Source organism: Chanos chanos, chromosome 6 (assembly GCF_902362185.1).
Source record: "Chanos chanos chromosome 6, fChaCha1.1, whole genome shotgun sequence".
NCBI classification, from domain to species: Eukaryota; Metazoa; Chordata; class Actinopteri; order Gonorynchiformes; family Chanidae; genus Chanos; species Chanos chanos.
Genome location: NC_044500.1, coordinates 14,793,872 through 14,810,388, shown reverse-complemented (window position 1 = coordinate 14,810,388; position 16,517 = coordinate 14,793,872). Strand labels below are relative to the sequence as shown.

Sequence of the window (16,517 nt, the reverse complement as noted above, 5' to 3'; positions counted from 1 at the left end):
CAGGGTGTATCCCTGCCTTTCACCCAGTGAATGCTGGGATAGGTTTTAGAAATGATGAGAAAGCTGCCGTGAAAGGCGAGTTATTTCATGCCAAATGACATATTTTAAAGGTTAAAAAAATGACTACTCATCAGTTAGAAATTAATGAGTTACAGCAACATTTTAAATGAATAAATTAATAAAAGCCAAAGTGCAGCTATCCATCACAAATCATTTTAGACCTTCTGTCATCTTGCACAGCATGCTAGCCTGCCACAGCTTTAATTAACTTATTTTGGAACTGTTGACAAAAAAATAAATATATAAACGTCAAAGAGAGAGAGAAGAAGTGTGGGGAGTTGTCATGGAGACCTCAAGCATCTGGCAGTGTCCCAAGAGTTTAGCAGCCACTTCTCCCTCTCTCACTTTCATTCTCATTTGAACACGCACATCTGTCATCTCTATATAACGCACAGCTTTGAATCAGCCCACCCTCTGTATGGACCGCTCCCTGACCGCCATTGTTCAATCCGCGATGTCGCTGCACATGTCAGGCATCTACGACGTTTACCCATTTTTCTTTAGTACTAATCTTGTTTAAGGAGCTTAGATAAGTCATCTCAAGACTCAGTGAACCGGTCTGTGGTCTCAATTCAGCAAACAATGCATCCCATAATATCATTTAAAAAAAGCAATTCTCTTAAATCTTGTAATGATATTGCGTCATCGTTTGTCATAGCCATGCAAACCTTATTATAATTTTTTTCATAGTAATGAGGTCCCTTTGTGTGGATATTTCCTGAAGTAAAGCCACAAGGTAACCTTAGTTCATATCTGTTTATCACACAATGTGATGCATTGTGTCTGTTTTACACATACACACTAAATACCTAAGTATTTAAGTAAAGTGTTATTGTATAATACTTGTGACCAGCTGTCAAGATGGGAACATACGTATGTTATGTTCTCCTTTCATCCAAGTGATACGAATTTACAGGACATTCACTACAGAGTGTTCACACTCATGCTTATGCACAAACTCATTTGCATGTAACTAAAGTTTTAGTGCAATCAGTGGAAATCCCTCTAACAAAAGGAAATACACAAATGCAGCAATTAGCACAAACACTGTACCCGTTATGAATGAGATTTAACCGAGCAAAGTATACAAAAAAACGAAAAACTTAGATGAGCGCTACAAAATGCTGGAAGAAAACACTTTTATAATGTCCCCCCCCCAACTCTAAGCAGCCACAGAATCCTCTTCATATGGCACTGTGTTATTGTTGGCAAGCGTATTGTCTCACTATCATTTCTGTGAGTGCAAAAACAATGTGAGCTACGGTTACAGCTGCATCACTTAGGGAGTATCTGCCATTACGCTCCTCATCTGCACAATGCCTCCTTTCAATTCACTCTCAAGACTCTCCTTGAAACTAGAGGCAGATGCAGCAAACGAACAGCAAGCTGGACAGCAGAATGGAGCGATGGAGCAGACTGATGCGATTCACACATCTCCTTTTGTTGTGGGGCTCTCTCATTTAAGAAATTAACAAGGGACTTCTTTGGATGTGCACAATGCAGAAAAACAAAGGATCCTGCCTAGCAAAGGCAATTGGGTTTCATCACTGACTTTCGTAAAAGAAAAAAAAAAAAAAAATTAAAAAAATTCTAGAGAAACAGGACCATCTGTTTGACTCACTGAAGTGACACAACCCCATAGAAGTTTTATTTTTTTTAAGATTTCAGAGTGCATCGGCATCAGATTTAACGACTGCCACTGCTGCTCCAAGGCAACTACAAGCAGACAGCCAAATCTTAATTGTATATTAATTTTGCCTAATTAGCTTGTCAGAGCAGAGTTGATATCAAACGCCGCACAGGGACTGAGTCAATGAGTTTCTGTATGTTGCTAATTTTACTACATTTCCATCCATGATATGAAAAAATATGAAGAAGGAGTAGATGGTTTCAAGATGACAAAGTGCTCAATATCAAATCAGCACCTTAGCACTTACTCAATTCCCCCCTAAATCAGCCGCATTCAAGCCATGTAGGAGGTTCTTTTTCGTACATAATGCACATCATATACAGCTAATGAGCTATAGGAATGAAAAGATAGACAAATGTTCTATGTTTACCATATATCAACAGACAGTGTTTCCTAACCTCAGTCCCAGCAAAACACAACCGCACATTTTTGCTCTAGCTCTGCAGTAAAAGACCTGATTCAGTTTGCCATGAGCTTTATGATAAGCTAACTGGCTGGGTCAGGACTAAAGCAAAACTATGATACCCTGTAGCTCTCAAAGACTGGGGTTCAGAACCTATGTCAATAGGGGCCTGAAGAAAAAAAGTCTTTTGAGATTTTAAAGAGACCTGAGCTTAAATGATAAGCTTCATTTTTAATACATACTTTTTCAAATGTGGACACCGTTTTTGAATTAAGCACTTAAAATACCGCACAGAAATATCCACAGTGCAAGACACGAAATATGCATAATTTAAAAGCAATATTTCCTGCATGATATGACTAAGACAGGGTTCATTGGACAAGATGACTGATGTTTCCCTCAAAGACGTAGACACACGCTAGCATAAACATGCACACACACACACACACACAAACACATATGTAGACACCACATACACACAACAAAGGCCTTTTCTATTCACCCAGAATGAGAGCAATCACACTTGAGAGGGGACAGCAGCTGTCTCTGCCTTTGTAACTACGTTTTAGACAGCACTTGAGAGCAACACAGCACAAAGAGAGTCAAATGTATTTTCTGACCACAGAGGTGAGGCAGGGGTGCCATCAACAGCCATCTTCCCCCCACAATGTCTGAGTCACAATCATCCAGGAAAAGAGAACAGTCTGATGGGCGAACTGAAAGCCTCGACCTCTAACTCTCTATCCAACACTCATACGCTGCCATGCTGCGTGGAGACAAAATGGTACACAGCTCAATTACAAACTGATTGACAGTTACACTCTGTCATAAGAACAATCGAAGTCACCCAGGGAATGTCTCCCACACTTTACATGACACTGCCAAGGAATGGAGGAAAGCAAGTCACAGTAAATGGGCATACAAAAGTAATGGAAGGGGAACAAGATGCTAAAAGCAACACAGAACTTGTTCAGGATCCATGCAAGCTTTGCAGATCATGTCCTCAATTGCCATAGAAGAAAAAAGGTGTATAGTATGGCTGACACAGGTTTGACTTGAGCCTGTATCAGCCAGTCCAGTCAAATGACTTTGGTGTGGATAAATGCGGCCACTGATTACCTTTACACAAGGAAGTTTTAAACAGGGGCAGGGAAAGAATTACCCCATAAAAAGACACACAGAAAGATATACACTTTTACTGTGGCTTATTAAGAATCTTCTGGCCTTGTGAACAAAAAAACAACACAATGTTTAGAGTTTGAGAGTAAGCCAAGCAAACATCCCTAGGCTCCAGTGTTGGTTGGAGGTTGGGGGGCTTTTAAGATATGATGGATCAAAAGGGGAAACACTGTAATAGTTTATTTTGCTGGAATAATAAAACGCAGGAACTACCTTTCTAAGAAAATTCAGTCTCAAGACCATTGTATTAAGCATTACAAAAGCAAACTAGTCAAACGACATATACTTAAGCAAAGAAGACAGGTTTCATTTACCTAAATATTTAAAGAAATAGCACATGACTGTTTAAAACCCGATAAGGCCAGGTGAACTGGCTAGGGGTCTATTAATCCAAAAATCAACAGGTTACGCAAAGAGTAAATTCTGTTTAAACTAATAAGGACTGACAAAGATTTTGCACTTTAAAGAGTTGTAATGTTGTGACTACTTCAGTCCTGTGGTCTCTGATGGCTGTCTTACAAAGGAGCAATAAAGGACATGGATGCCGTGGATGACAAGTCTCACAGGTAAGTCAAAACATTCGCGGAGGAACGCATTGCCTGTCTGTATTTCCCATGGCGTTCTGCTCAAAGGCAATTAATAATAATAAAAAAACCTGACAGAGTGAGGCTGCTGGTGCCTCAGGCCCTCCAGGAGGACCTGGTGTGACCTACCACAGTGTCCCTGAGATTTACTCTACTTAGAATATTATACTTACAAACTGTTATTGCTGCTTTGTACTGACAATAAAGCTGGGGAATATTCCCTAAGAAAACAATAGAAACAAGCGAAAGGAAACAAAAGCTGTACGGAAGTACAATATCGTAGCCCATACTCATATATTCTGCAAAACCATTATTATGCAAATTGCTCAGTATATTTTCCAGACGATATGCTTTTAATAAGATAATCATACTCTGAGGGAAGTGAGGTAGAAACTTCATTGTGCAAACGATGTGATTATTTTATTTATAACCAAGCGCCAGACATACACTGCATAACAAATAAGGTGATTCATCAGCAGTCAGACAGCAAAAACTAAAAGCAGCATCAAGCTGTGCCAACCTTTGTGGAGACACATATATGAGAACCTCTGTGTTTGTGCTACGCTCACTTGTTGGACCATTATTTCCTCATGTTTTTCAGAACTGTGGCTCCAATTAGAAGACCAGAGTACTTCCACTCACATGACACCATCACTACCATGAGTCATTTTGTGCGCGATATTATCAACGCTGCTTACATGTTTTTAGAGACATGTTGTGTCGATGCGTATTCTAATACAAATAAAAAAAAAGTACTAGTGCATCTTATAACAACTTTCAGTAAAAAAAGAAAGAAAGAAAGAAAGAAAGAAAGAAAGAAAGAAAGAAAGAACAGAAAATAAACCAAAATATTTCATTTTTCCAGTGTCAAATTGGAAACCTTGACATTCTGGGAGCCAGAATGTGTTTGGTGAGAACAGTGAGCCAAAAGCAGGCTAACTGGTCTGAAAAGGCATTACCAAACAGAGCAAAGCCAAAACATGTTATACTGAAGGCCAAATAAAGAATCTCTGGCCTCAAATGAATATACAATACATTAATAGTACTGCATTCATTTAAAAAAAAGCCATAAACAAGGCCTTGGTACTCTATGTGTGTAATTTCATTAATTTTTCATGCGTTATTGGTTGAACAAGACTATGCATATGAAATCTTCTATTTTCATTATACAAACAGCACCAGATGTGAGCATATTGTCAGCAGTAACTGAGAACAACGAGTAATAATATTGATGGAACTCTGATCCAAATGGTTTTCTTTTTTTTGTTGTAGCAATCCCTATTGAAAACATATGTAAAACTATATTTAGAATATCACAAAGCATCATTTGAGTGTACATATAATTCTATCTCGGACAATTCACGCACTGCCTAAATTTTAGGCTCTGGCAGCTCCTTTTGGTTCAGATGTTCTCAGTTAAAGCTGCATGCCACTGTAAAGACTGCCTATTATGAATTAACTTTTCTTTTTATATTAGCGCAGAGAGGAATCTATATTTAGTTAAGTTTTTGGTTAAGGGATATGACATGGGATATGGACGTTTGCATATTTCAGAGCTACTGATTCCTGCCATCTATCATCAAAGGTACATTAGGGAGGAACTTGCAGATATAGTAACAGTCACGCATTGAATCATTCTACAAATTGTTCAAACTTGTGAGTTTATCTTCATTTCGTAGGAACAAAACTCTTGTTGAGGTGTAAAACAAATGAAGAGAGATTTCACTGGCCGTGCCAACTCTTTCCCCTCCAGACATGGAAAATATCACAGGTGGTGGAATCAGTGGGGGTCGTCCAAACCATCCCTGCCCAAGTTGTGCCATGGGCTGCAGAAGAACAGAAGAGCTGTATGCAATATGGTGCATTTTTCCCCTGGCCCAACAGTTTGACCTCCTCATATGAGTCAAGTACCAGGAGAGCTTGAAAATAATTAAGAATCAAAAAGACTTGCAATGGCTAAGAACTCCACCGAGAATCATAATTTTACAAGCACGAATATGCTTAAACATAATTTTAATGCTCAATCATTACATTACTGCTATGTGTTCAAAAGGAGTTCTTGAGTTCTTTTTGAAATGCAGTACTTTAGAATGTATAAAAATGATATTTGAAAACATTCTCTTTTCCTCCTTTTTTTTAATCTCTCTTACTTTTGTGCCTGCCAGTGTGATGATATGAGTGGCGCATGGGTTTTGGGGCGTGATGTGTTTTATCTCTCCTGAAGAGCACCCTGAACCATGACTAATACTGCTGCCCGGAGCAGACCTCCTGCATGGGTAGTCTCCTCAGCCCAGAATCAGGGGCAAGGAATCTGTGTCACCACTCCATCTGTTGACCCTCCTCCTCAGAGCAGGTTCTCCACCCCCCCCAAATGGTCAGTGGGCAGACACCCCTCCTCGTCTCCACCTGGAGATGAAGCATGCAAGCGTTCAAGGTCCTTCTCGACCAGACCCATGCCAAACTTCAGCTCATCCACACCTAACAACTCCCAACTTCACAGACGACACAAAGCTCCACCTAGACATCAATCCCTTCTACCGTTAGCTGATAAATAAAATAGCACCGGAGCAAGAAAGACAAAGGAATGTAAACTCACAACATAATTTGGTCATAAACACATCCTTCATACTGCTATTATATTGTTCTCAGCTAAGCTGTTTTTCTATGGCAAAGAATCATTAAAAAACTGAAACGAGGAACATTTGGCAGACTGATATGAAAGACAAAGTTCAAAGGAATAACGTATTTCAGTGAATTGCATCATGTGGGGGACCAGCATGTCAGGGGCTGAGGAATGAGAGCCTCAAATATGAGTAGAACTCTACACAATGAATAGTTTTAGTAATCACATAAAAATTGCATTAGAAATTTAATTGCTTTTGACAAGATTTAGACAGAAAAGAGACATTATACTTGAGGATGAAAGGAAAGGAAAACTATTTCGAATTGACATTCTGTGTTCAAACACAAAAAGGTCAAATCATTATTATTTTTGTCAGGAGATGACTGCACATGTGAAATTGTTTACATATACACCATAGCAGAGAGGTCTCCGAGGGTTGGATGGATCAAGGCTGAAGGTCTAATTTGAGCTGTATTTCAAACAAAAAAACCACATGAACACACCCTCTGATCACCACACAACCTCAACACCAAGCTAAATACAGGGTGTTTCCCTCTGGCACAATTTTAATAATACCCTTCTATTTCAATATGACCAGATGGGATGTAGTTATGCTCTTACGTTCTTTCTTTTATTTGCACACTGACTGCATTATCAAACTATCAAGATATATTTGATTTTCTAAGTTTTAAAATGAAATGTTTGATATGTATATGAGATACGCTATGTTACAAACATCTAAAAATCACATTGCTTTATAGTAACACAAAACAAGGCAGTAAATAATAGGACAACCGATATATAAATGAAGAGGGACATACTCTGTGCAATTTGCATATTTGTTGGAAATCCACTGGGTGTCACGAGGGCAGGAGGTAGGTAGTGAGCACTGACAAGATGAGATGAAATGACATCAAAGCTTTTGATTCCACATACAGAGTCTGAGAATTTACCTCCCCCAAAATGAAATGATTGTATCTCTACCACATGAATGCAGACAACTCTAATAATCGACCACTCTGCAACTGGTAGGCAAATACATGAATCCAGATGTTGTTGGGGTTTTTTTGTTGTTTTTTTTTTTTCTTTTCTTTCTTTAAAAACTGACCAAAATGGTCAGGGAACTGATTGAAGTTTAACTAGCATCAGCAATATGGCTGCCATATGCTTAGAGGTGCTCAGAAACAACTTGTGCAAATACAGGGATAAGTACAAAATAACAGAGAGAGGAAATATTAGTTCCAGATTGTTGAGAAAAAGAAACTGTAGACATGCTCCAAAGGCAGAAAAAAGAATGACTGCAATTCACCTAATGAAACTAACCCATTGGGATATTAAACAAAATTTTATTAGCCAATATTTTTTCCATGTTACCCATCAATAAAACTTACGGCAAAACTTAAAAAGATGTGCCACTGACGTGTCAGGGATGAGCCAACACCGGAGAAACGCAGTGGAAATGGAAAAAAAAATCTCCCCACAGAACAGCTTCACACAAAACTAACACTTACGGATTTTATGTTCCGTAATACAAAGTTTATGGGTGTATGCTCTGTAATTCTCAGGACAGAACTGCAGTAGAGGTAGTGCAGTGAAGCAGCAGTACAGAATTTGAACAGTAGTGCTTAGCAGTAGTCGTATCATAAATTTGGTTTGTGAAACTATTTTTTGATACTGAACAGATTAATCGAGAACAGAGAGATTACATTCTGGTTATGTATTGTGAGGCAGAGTATGTCATTTGCACCCTCCCCAATAATGCTTAGATGACCAATTGTTCCTTGGTCTTATAACAGAGGGACTACTTCACTGTGGTGTCTGAGTGGTGGGTGATCCTCTGTAACCGGAGAAAAAGCAGTCTCGACCGGCCCAAAGCAGATTGCTGCACCAGACCACAAATGCTGACAGATGGCTTCTCAACCTTTTCACTGGCAGCCTTTGTGGCAAAAGGAGGATTCTAGATGAAACCACCCATTCCCAAAGTATTTTTGGAGTTGTTGTTCTTAGTACAGAAAATTGTTTACTTGAAATTTTACAATGTGTATGGTCAGAGCACTGGGCCCTGTGTCTCTCAAAGAATAACTAACACAAATAGGCATTAAAGCAACTTTGTAATAACTTTGAAACACATTATACTAAACGCAGAGAGAAAATGTGTTGACCCTTGATAGCCAAGTTGATAAAAGAATAAAAAAAAAAATGAGGGGCCACTGAGTTGCTTGGTTCTCCTGTATTAAAACTGAAGAAGTCAAGCCATCACCCTTTGACCGATTTTTCTTTTTAATTACTGCTAGCATCAAACACACAGAACAATTAATCATTGTATTTTCTTAAGTGCAACACAAGGGCAAAAGTATAAACATCTAAAAGGCAAGTACAAACAGTGTATTTGATTGAAAGGTAGCAGTATGTGAACAAATGAACAAAACAAAAGATAGATAATTGAAACTATAATTAGACACATCTGTGATGCAAAGCCTCACCTACCTAATTGGATTGCAGGAGTAAAGCAGCGAATGAAAAAGAGGAGAGTCCAAATCATAAAAAGCAGACCAGAGCTAGGCTTCGCTTTGTGAAGATTGTCCTCACCTCAAGGTTACAGCAGCCAGCCAATGTTATGAAAATGAAATACTCAAGGAAGATATAAGTCTCATTAAAGCCCATAAAGGACATCCCTAATAAAACCCTTGGCCTGACAGTAAGGAGCTCTCTTGTGATGGCTGATTAATTGCAGGTGCAAATGCAGCCATGGCAGAGAGCTTAGGTTCTGTGGCTGTAATTTATCCTTACGTGTCCTCCTGGGCAGGGAGAATCTGGCAGGAGTATATGAGCTTCATTCAGGGAGGTGTAGTCCTCTTAAAGGACAGCTCCACCATTTTAGGATAATTAGACAAATGTGTTCTTACCTTGAAAGGAGTCTACGGGCTATGTGTATCTTCCCGAAGCCAGACTTTATCTCAGAATCTAATGAGCAGGAAGTTGTGCTGCCCAGTTGGCAAAGTACCCATGCAGTACAATGACACGTAAGACAAGTTCTCAGCTTGTCAAACTTTGTTTTTTTGGGGGTTTTTTTAGAGAAAATCTATTACAGGGAATTATAATTGTTTACCACCAGACTAGCTGAATTTTTCAGCATTTCAGTTTGACTTTGATGTTTTCTCTTCGATCATTTCTAGATCAAGGTGATGGGCTCATCATTATTCAGGCCAGGTCTGAGAGGGACTTTTTATCTGCTGGACTGTTGGCCCTGTAACAGTGACAGGAAAGCAGTTGCCCACACTGAAGTTGAAAAAGGAAGAAAACATTTGGAAGAAGTACGCAAGTGTCACATCAAAAAAGCAAGTTGAAGACATAAAGAAAACATGAAAAAAAGGTTTTAGTGCTGAAATGTCATTATACAGTGCCAGTGTTACCCAGTTGAACCAATAGGCAAGGAGCAATGGCAGCCGGGTTTGCAGACATGCAATCTGTTTTTGTAGGGGGTAAAATATAACCAGTGCCTTGAGGGTTTCAGTGTCATTCCCAATGTGCCTCAGTACACTCAGCTATTAATAGGTTATGCAAAGGCTATTTGTCATATGAACTATCATGTAATTGGCTGGATTGATAATGATTTAAAAGCCAAAGGGTGACAGTCTCCCCTAAAAGGGTTGTGACAGTGTGTCTGGCTTGTTGTGGCTTTGACAGTATGTCTGCATCATAAACAATGTATCCTGATGTCACCTTCAAATAGAGCTTGCTTCACTGAAAGCTTGATTGGGCCCATAAATTCTGGCTCTAATTACATCCGCAAAGCAACACAAACCCTCTTACGGGCCTCTCAGAAACAATGGACAGCTCTGCTGTCATACCACTTTGCATTTTTGTGACTAGCTGATATGTCATTGTGATGGTTTAATATACCACAATTAGACAATTGTGAATGTCTGATGGCTGCTCTGGCAAGCAACAGTAATGTACGGAGCTATCAAAAAAGGACAGAGATGTTTTGCCATGGGAGACTGCACTAACGTCAGTGAAAAGTAAAATGATGAATATCCTAAGGTGACTTGCTCAAAGAAGACTAATGGCAGCAGACAAAAGCAAACATGCATTTTGTCTGTTACACCGATGTCTTCTTGAGTCTCAGAAATCATTATACATAATTATACATAATCACTGAACAAAGAATACCTTGCTCTAAAGACATGTCATTCATCATGCTAATGGTTATTCTTCATAACTCATTTATATCTGCAAATGCATGAAGAAAAGTGTACCATAAGCATAACACTCATAACACAGAAACATCCTACATAGGAACCAATCAGGTCCATGCCATCACATGCACATCTGTAGAAATCAGCTATCATGCTAACTAGCATGAATGATACCTCTGCATACATTTTCATTCACAAAGCTTTTAATCACATGAATATACCAGACTAAGAGAACAACAAAACTCTTTGTTTTATTTTGGAGGATCTAAAAAAACGCAAGAAATAGATGGTCATATATTGATATAGGTTTGTATTTTTCAGACTGACATGTGTCCCCTACAGGTATCTAATGTTTGCCCCACAGTCATAACCAATTTCAATGTCCTGGCAAAAAAACAAAACAAAACAAAACAAAACAATAAAATACATAAAGCACAACATGCCAGTATAGCCAGCAACTTATCCTGTCAAATGATTTAATTATCAGCCACCAGATGATTATGTATCTTAAGCTTTCATTATTTGACAGTACATATAGTTAGAGAATGTTAATGTCAGGTTTGCCGAGTATAAAGAGATAAATGGCAGCCATTCCATCCTCACTTGGCGAACAACTGCTAAAAGCCAGAGGGTAGTCATAGTGTTTTGTGCTCTGAATATTATTTCACAAAATAAAAAGTATGATATTTTCATCTGTTATTTTCAGCAGCCCATTGCAACTCAACTTCAGGCTCACACTCACACCAGCAGGCTTGCTCCAGAATTTCTCAGTCACTCAGACTCCCAGAAACTTATTTCGTATAAAGGGGAAAAAAAACCCCTTCTTACTTAGCACCTCAGTCTCTTTGTCTGTCTCTAAAGACTGATAACATGTGAGGAGCTGAATGAGGTTTTACAAATAATCCAACTTCCACAGCAGCCAACAAATTACCAAAGCGAAGATAACCTCTTTTCTGTCAGTGGGAATTAACCATTGTCCGAACAACACCTTTCTCAAAGACCAATCACGGTGCTTGAAAACCAGCATCATACCCTGTGGTGTTTAGCCTTGGGTTTGGTGTGTGTGTGGTGGTGGTGGTAGGGGGATGAATGACATACAATTTCCCCGGAAACTTATTTACATATCTGCTTAAAACCATAAATGGATAAAGGCCATCCACTTGCTCCCAGTCCACAACATGTGCTGTTTTCCAATAACTGAGTTTTCTTCTCTGGCTACCACTTTCATTTTGTTTGGCCTTTTCACTCATTTAATGAACTGTCACAAGAGGATTTAGATATACTGTGCGTCTGCTAAGATGGAGGCTGTGAATATCATTAAATGCCTTTCCATTCATACTTCCAGATCAGACAATGAGTCGGTGCTTTACTTTATACCTGCTATAAAGACATTCACCCTGCATATGATATTACTATCAATGTATATGTGCATAATATTCTGTTCAGCAGAAACATTGATAATTTGATTGAATAAATACTGTCATAAGTTCTAAAACCAAAAAATGGTGTTGTACAGCAAGATAATGATTGAATATTATATAAACTGTTTTTTTTTTTTAATATTATTCATCCCTCTGAGAAACAAGGCTATTTTAACAATGTATAATAAAGGTTTCTTTAGTTGTTTAGCACGAGAAATACCTCTGTTTACTGCTTCTTCAAAGTTGCAGTATGCTCTGGAAAGCAATTCATTTCTAAATACTTGCATGCACAGACAAGCACAACAACAACAAAGCTTTTCACATAGAATAAAAACAAAACAAAACTGGCTTCAGAATTCAGGCGGGGCAAATATCAATTGACTAAAACTTCCGGGTAAGACATATAAGAAATGAGCCTAAATTTGACTATTGTTGAAGATCCATTACCATCTATTACATTTACGGCCATTGAGAAAGGAAATCAATGCCTTTGATCACTGGAAATTGAATTAGAATCCTGAGAATGGACAAAATGAGAAAGGCAGTGGTTAGAGGATGCAGAGTGGTAGTATAGTAGTTGTAGCTTAATCTACATCTTAAATTTCTACTAAACAATCCACGTGGTGTAAGGGAAATTTGGAGTCCCCTGTAATGAGAATTGCTAATTCTCAGAGACAACAGTCAGAAACTTCAGATGTGATGAATCATTTTCCTTTATTACATGCGTGCGGGAGAAGCACACCTCAGAGATGAAGTGCAGTTGTGGTTAAGGAGTGCAGAGCTTTTTAGACAGTGAGGTAAACTTTCAAGGACACGTGTGGAGGTATATAAGATAATTTTTCCCATGGAGCACAGGATATTTGGTGCTCGCTCACAGGTGTTGCAGACACACAGAGGCCTTGTCTTCTACATAATAAATGCTCATTGTTCTAACACACAGATACATTTTGCAGCATATAGTAATTAAGCAAGTACAGGTCCCTATAATATTAATACTTCATCATGACAATAGCCATGAAGCACATTTTCCCTCTAAGTTACAATCATAATGCAAAGCGGTATTTTTCCCACAGTGGTAACCCCACAGGTCTTCAACAGCTGCTGGTCCCTACACAAATTCAAACGTTCATTTTAATTTATGGAAAAATTAGTAATCTGGGACCACTGATACTGAAATTTAGAACCATTTTTTACAGGGATGCCCCTTGGAAGCATGTGTTTTCTTTGGCCAAGAAATTGGCCTTCATCTTTGATGAAATACCACAAATCCAAATGGTGCAGTCAAGCAGGCACAATCTAGCGAGGTAATATGGAAAGCAAGTCCATAATTACAGAAAGACATGGAATTTTCACATGCATGAACAAGTTTGACATGCCCACTAGCAATGATGTCTACTGCAAGATGTTTGATGCTATCAGTGATGTGCCCACTTAACAACAATACATAACTAGAATTTATTCTAAATGCATCACAGAAAAAAAAAGTTAATTGTTTTGCAGCTTCAAGTGTAATATGTGTGGGCCTGTCATCTTGTTTTCTTTTCATCTCATAAAATAGTCAATTATAACATGGCTTCATTGACAGTGTAGGGAGCAGGGAAATAACAAGATGTCAGCTCAAAAATATTCAACATTAACACTTACTCACTATAGCTGGAGGGAAAAATGGAAAAAGATCAGGATAAAGTCTGATGACATCAGGCTATCCATTAGCATCTGAGTCTGAATATCTCACAGATGTTCACAGGTTTCCAATTCAACATAGGCCTGCAGGCATGGTAGCAAAGTAGTAATTTAGCACACAGCTACACACAAATGTCTCAGACCCCAATAACAAACCAAGCAAACCTGCAAGAAACCAATGTATGAATCAAACCTGTGCCTGCTTGTGTGACACAATTCTCTGGCTTACAGTATGAGAGTTCTGACTACGCCTTGCTGTGTGTTGTTTCTCAGTCAACCACTGAGAACTTTTCATTAGGCAGACACCTGACTCCCACAGGAAAGGAGATCAATAGTCTGCTGATTTAACTGAATTAATATTATTGCTTAGGTTGCACAGCCCTGATTCAACTGACAATGACAAAGTAAAGTGCCATTGCTGTGGAGTAATTAAGATGGTTCATCTAAGCCAAGTTGATCAATCAAAGATGCTAATACCCTACATAAAGAGATATATTCTCTGAAAATCTGTTTATCCCTGTGTTCTGATACAAGTATGTCTCTCAAGAACTGTTTGGGTGATGTGTGTATGCAGGTCTAAATGAAAAATTCTGTGTGCTGTGGATAGGTTGGGTTATACAGACAGAAGTAGGATTCATAATGGTTTAAAAATATGTTGGTATATAAAGAGACACTAAAAACATGTTGGTCTACTGGTTGTTTACAACCCAAAAGCAATAAAATATATCATAGTTGTTTACCTCTATAAGATCATATCAATGTGGCAATTATTGATACAACAGGATATAAATAAATAACGACTATAATGAAAAATAACAATAATAATGGAACATCTTTTTCACAAAATAAACAAGAGATCACATTATGGTAATGGCAGCCATGGCTGTGCAGACAGAGGTTGCTGTCTCAGCTATTCATTTAGGTTCAGGCAATGAGATTAACCACAGCGTATTCAATGTCCTGACATTCTTAAGTATTTAGCAGCTCTATTGAATAGCACCTCCCCTCTGAGACACCATCTGTACCTCTTATTGATTGGTCACTGTGCCTTGCACAGACAGCTGGAGTTCCACTCTCCATCTAGACTGATCAATGGTTATCTGATCTGCACACTTAGGGTTGCATTCAAGATGCTTCCATGACTCTTTGCTTGTACCAACCCTACTTGCAATATTTTGAGTACATGACTGTGGCAAATTACATGTTTGAAGGAAATCGAGAGGTACAGAAGAATTACATTTCTTACTATTGGTGAAACTGTGTATTGATCAGAGACAGTCACTCATTTGAAAACAGTCGAAGCAGATGCACTAAGAAGAACTCAAGGACAGAAGAAAACCTTTAACACTCTAACGATGGTCCTGTGATAAAGTGGGTCACATCCCTGAGCTTCGTGCTTATACCGCCATTCACGCTTTTTGACTATTTTTCATGACAACTCTCCAAGTGGAGTGGGTCATGAAGTAGGACATCAATACACAGACCGTACACCCAAAAACAATTCGTCTATGCAAAAATAGACCAAACTTATCTACTAGCACCATTAAGAACAAGATGTGTGATACCCTTGTGGATTATGCCAATCCATGCAGCCTGCAAAGCATGGATGTCCACTTTGAGTTACTGGAAATATATACACATGTACACAAGAAAATTGTTTTGAAGCTGTCTCTCTAATACATTGCTTCGCCCGATTTTCGAGTAACATATTAGAAGTCATAGCAGTAAGAAGGCAGTTCACTGAATGGAAAATACATTTCTAAAATACTCTATATATGTATGACAGGTGGCATCACACAGAACGTGACACAGATTGCCTGTCATGTTCCTTTGTTGCTCACAATAACTGAAACAGATAAGAGAGATCAATAGTGACATGTTATTGCAATGCTATTGCATTGCCCCATTGCTGTTAAATAGAGCTCTGTGACTGTGCTTTGAAGCAGACTAATTTGAACTTGGTGCCCTGAAAAACAAAATAATCTCATCTCTCTTTTTTTCTTCATTCTTTTAGTTGGAATGAAAATGAATTGGGCAGCCAGGCAATTGGGTTAGACAATAGGTTCAGTCCATGAAAGACAGGGCAATGTGAGAACAATGACATATTTATCACTGCAGACGTGGCCTCTCATCCCCTCATCAGATTCCCCACTCATTACCCCTGCACTGTCATGAATGAAGCATTCTCTTTCCACAGAGTCTACCTCCAATCTGTTATCTCTAATTGACTGTGCAGTACTACAAAGTTCTCAGCTAGTATCCATCAAACTGTGTCTCTTTTTTGGTTGACAGCATCATGTTTTGACTGTAACTGGTGCTGGCAACATATCTTTCGACAATACCCCATCGTCACATGGTTTGTTGTTATTTTCATAAAATATTGTTGGTCTACAAATTTTGGGTGGTTTGAAATTCTGTCTGAAATTGTTCACAAATATGTGTTACACTGTCCTACAACATTCTGCAAAAAGGAGATACAGGAAAATCTTAAGCCGTTTAGGGAGGACAAGTACCTAAGGCTAGACCCAATTAGTGAGGATAATTTGTAAGTCAAATACTGAAGAATGTTAACCTTTTTTTTTTTTTTTGAAACATGACTTTTGAGACTTATTGCAGAATGTATCGTTCAAACTAATGGCATGTTCATTGGAGTTGGATTTTAGTACAATATCATT

General features: G+C 38.5%; 1 protein-coding gene across 1 annotated transcript in view; it reads left to right on the top strand.

Annotated features, from left to right (window-relative positions):
* The first annotated feature begins 3,869 nt into the window (after positions 1-3,869).
* Positions 3,870-16,517, top strand: part of ncam1b (neural cell adhesion molecule 1b) — an 81,741-nt gene continuing 69,093 nt past the window's right edge. The window contains exons 1-2 of the mRNA XM_030778086.1: positions 3,870-3,898; positions 6,265-6,455. Of these exons, the coding sequence (XP_030633946.1) occupies positions 3,870-3,898; positions 6,265-6,455 (220 nt within the window). The remainder of the gene's footprint in view (positions 3,899-6,264; positions 6,456-16,517) is intronic.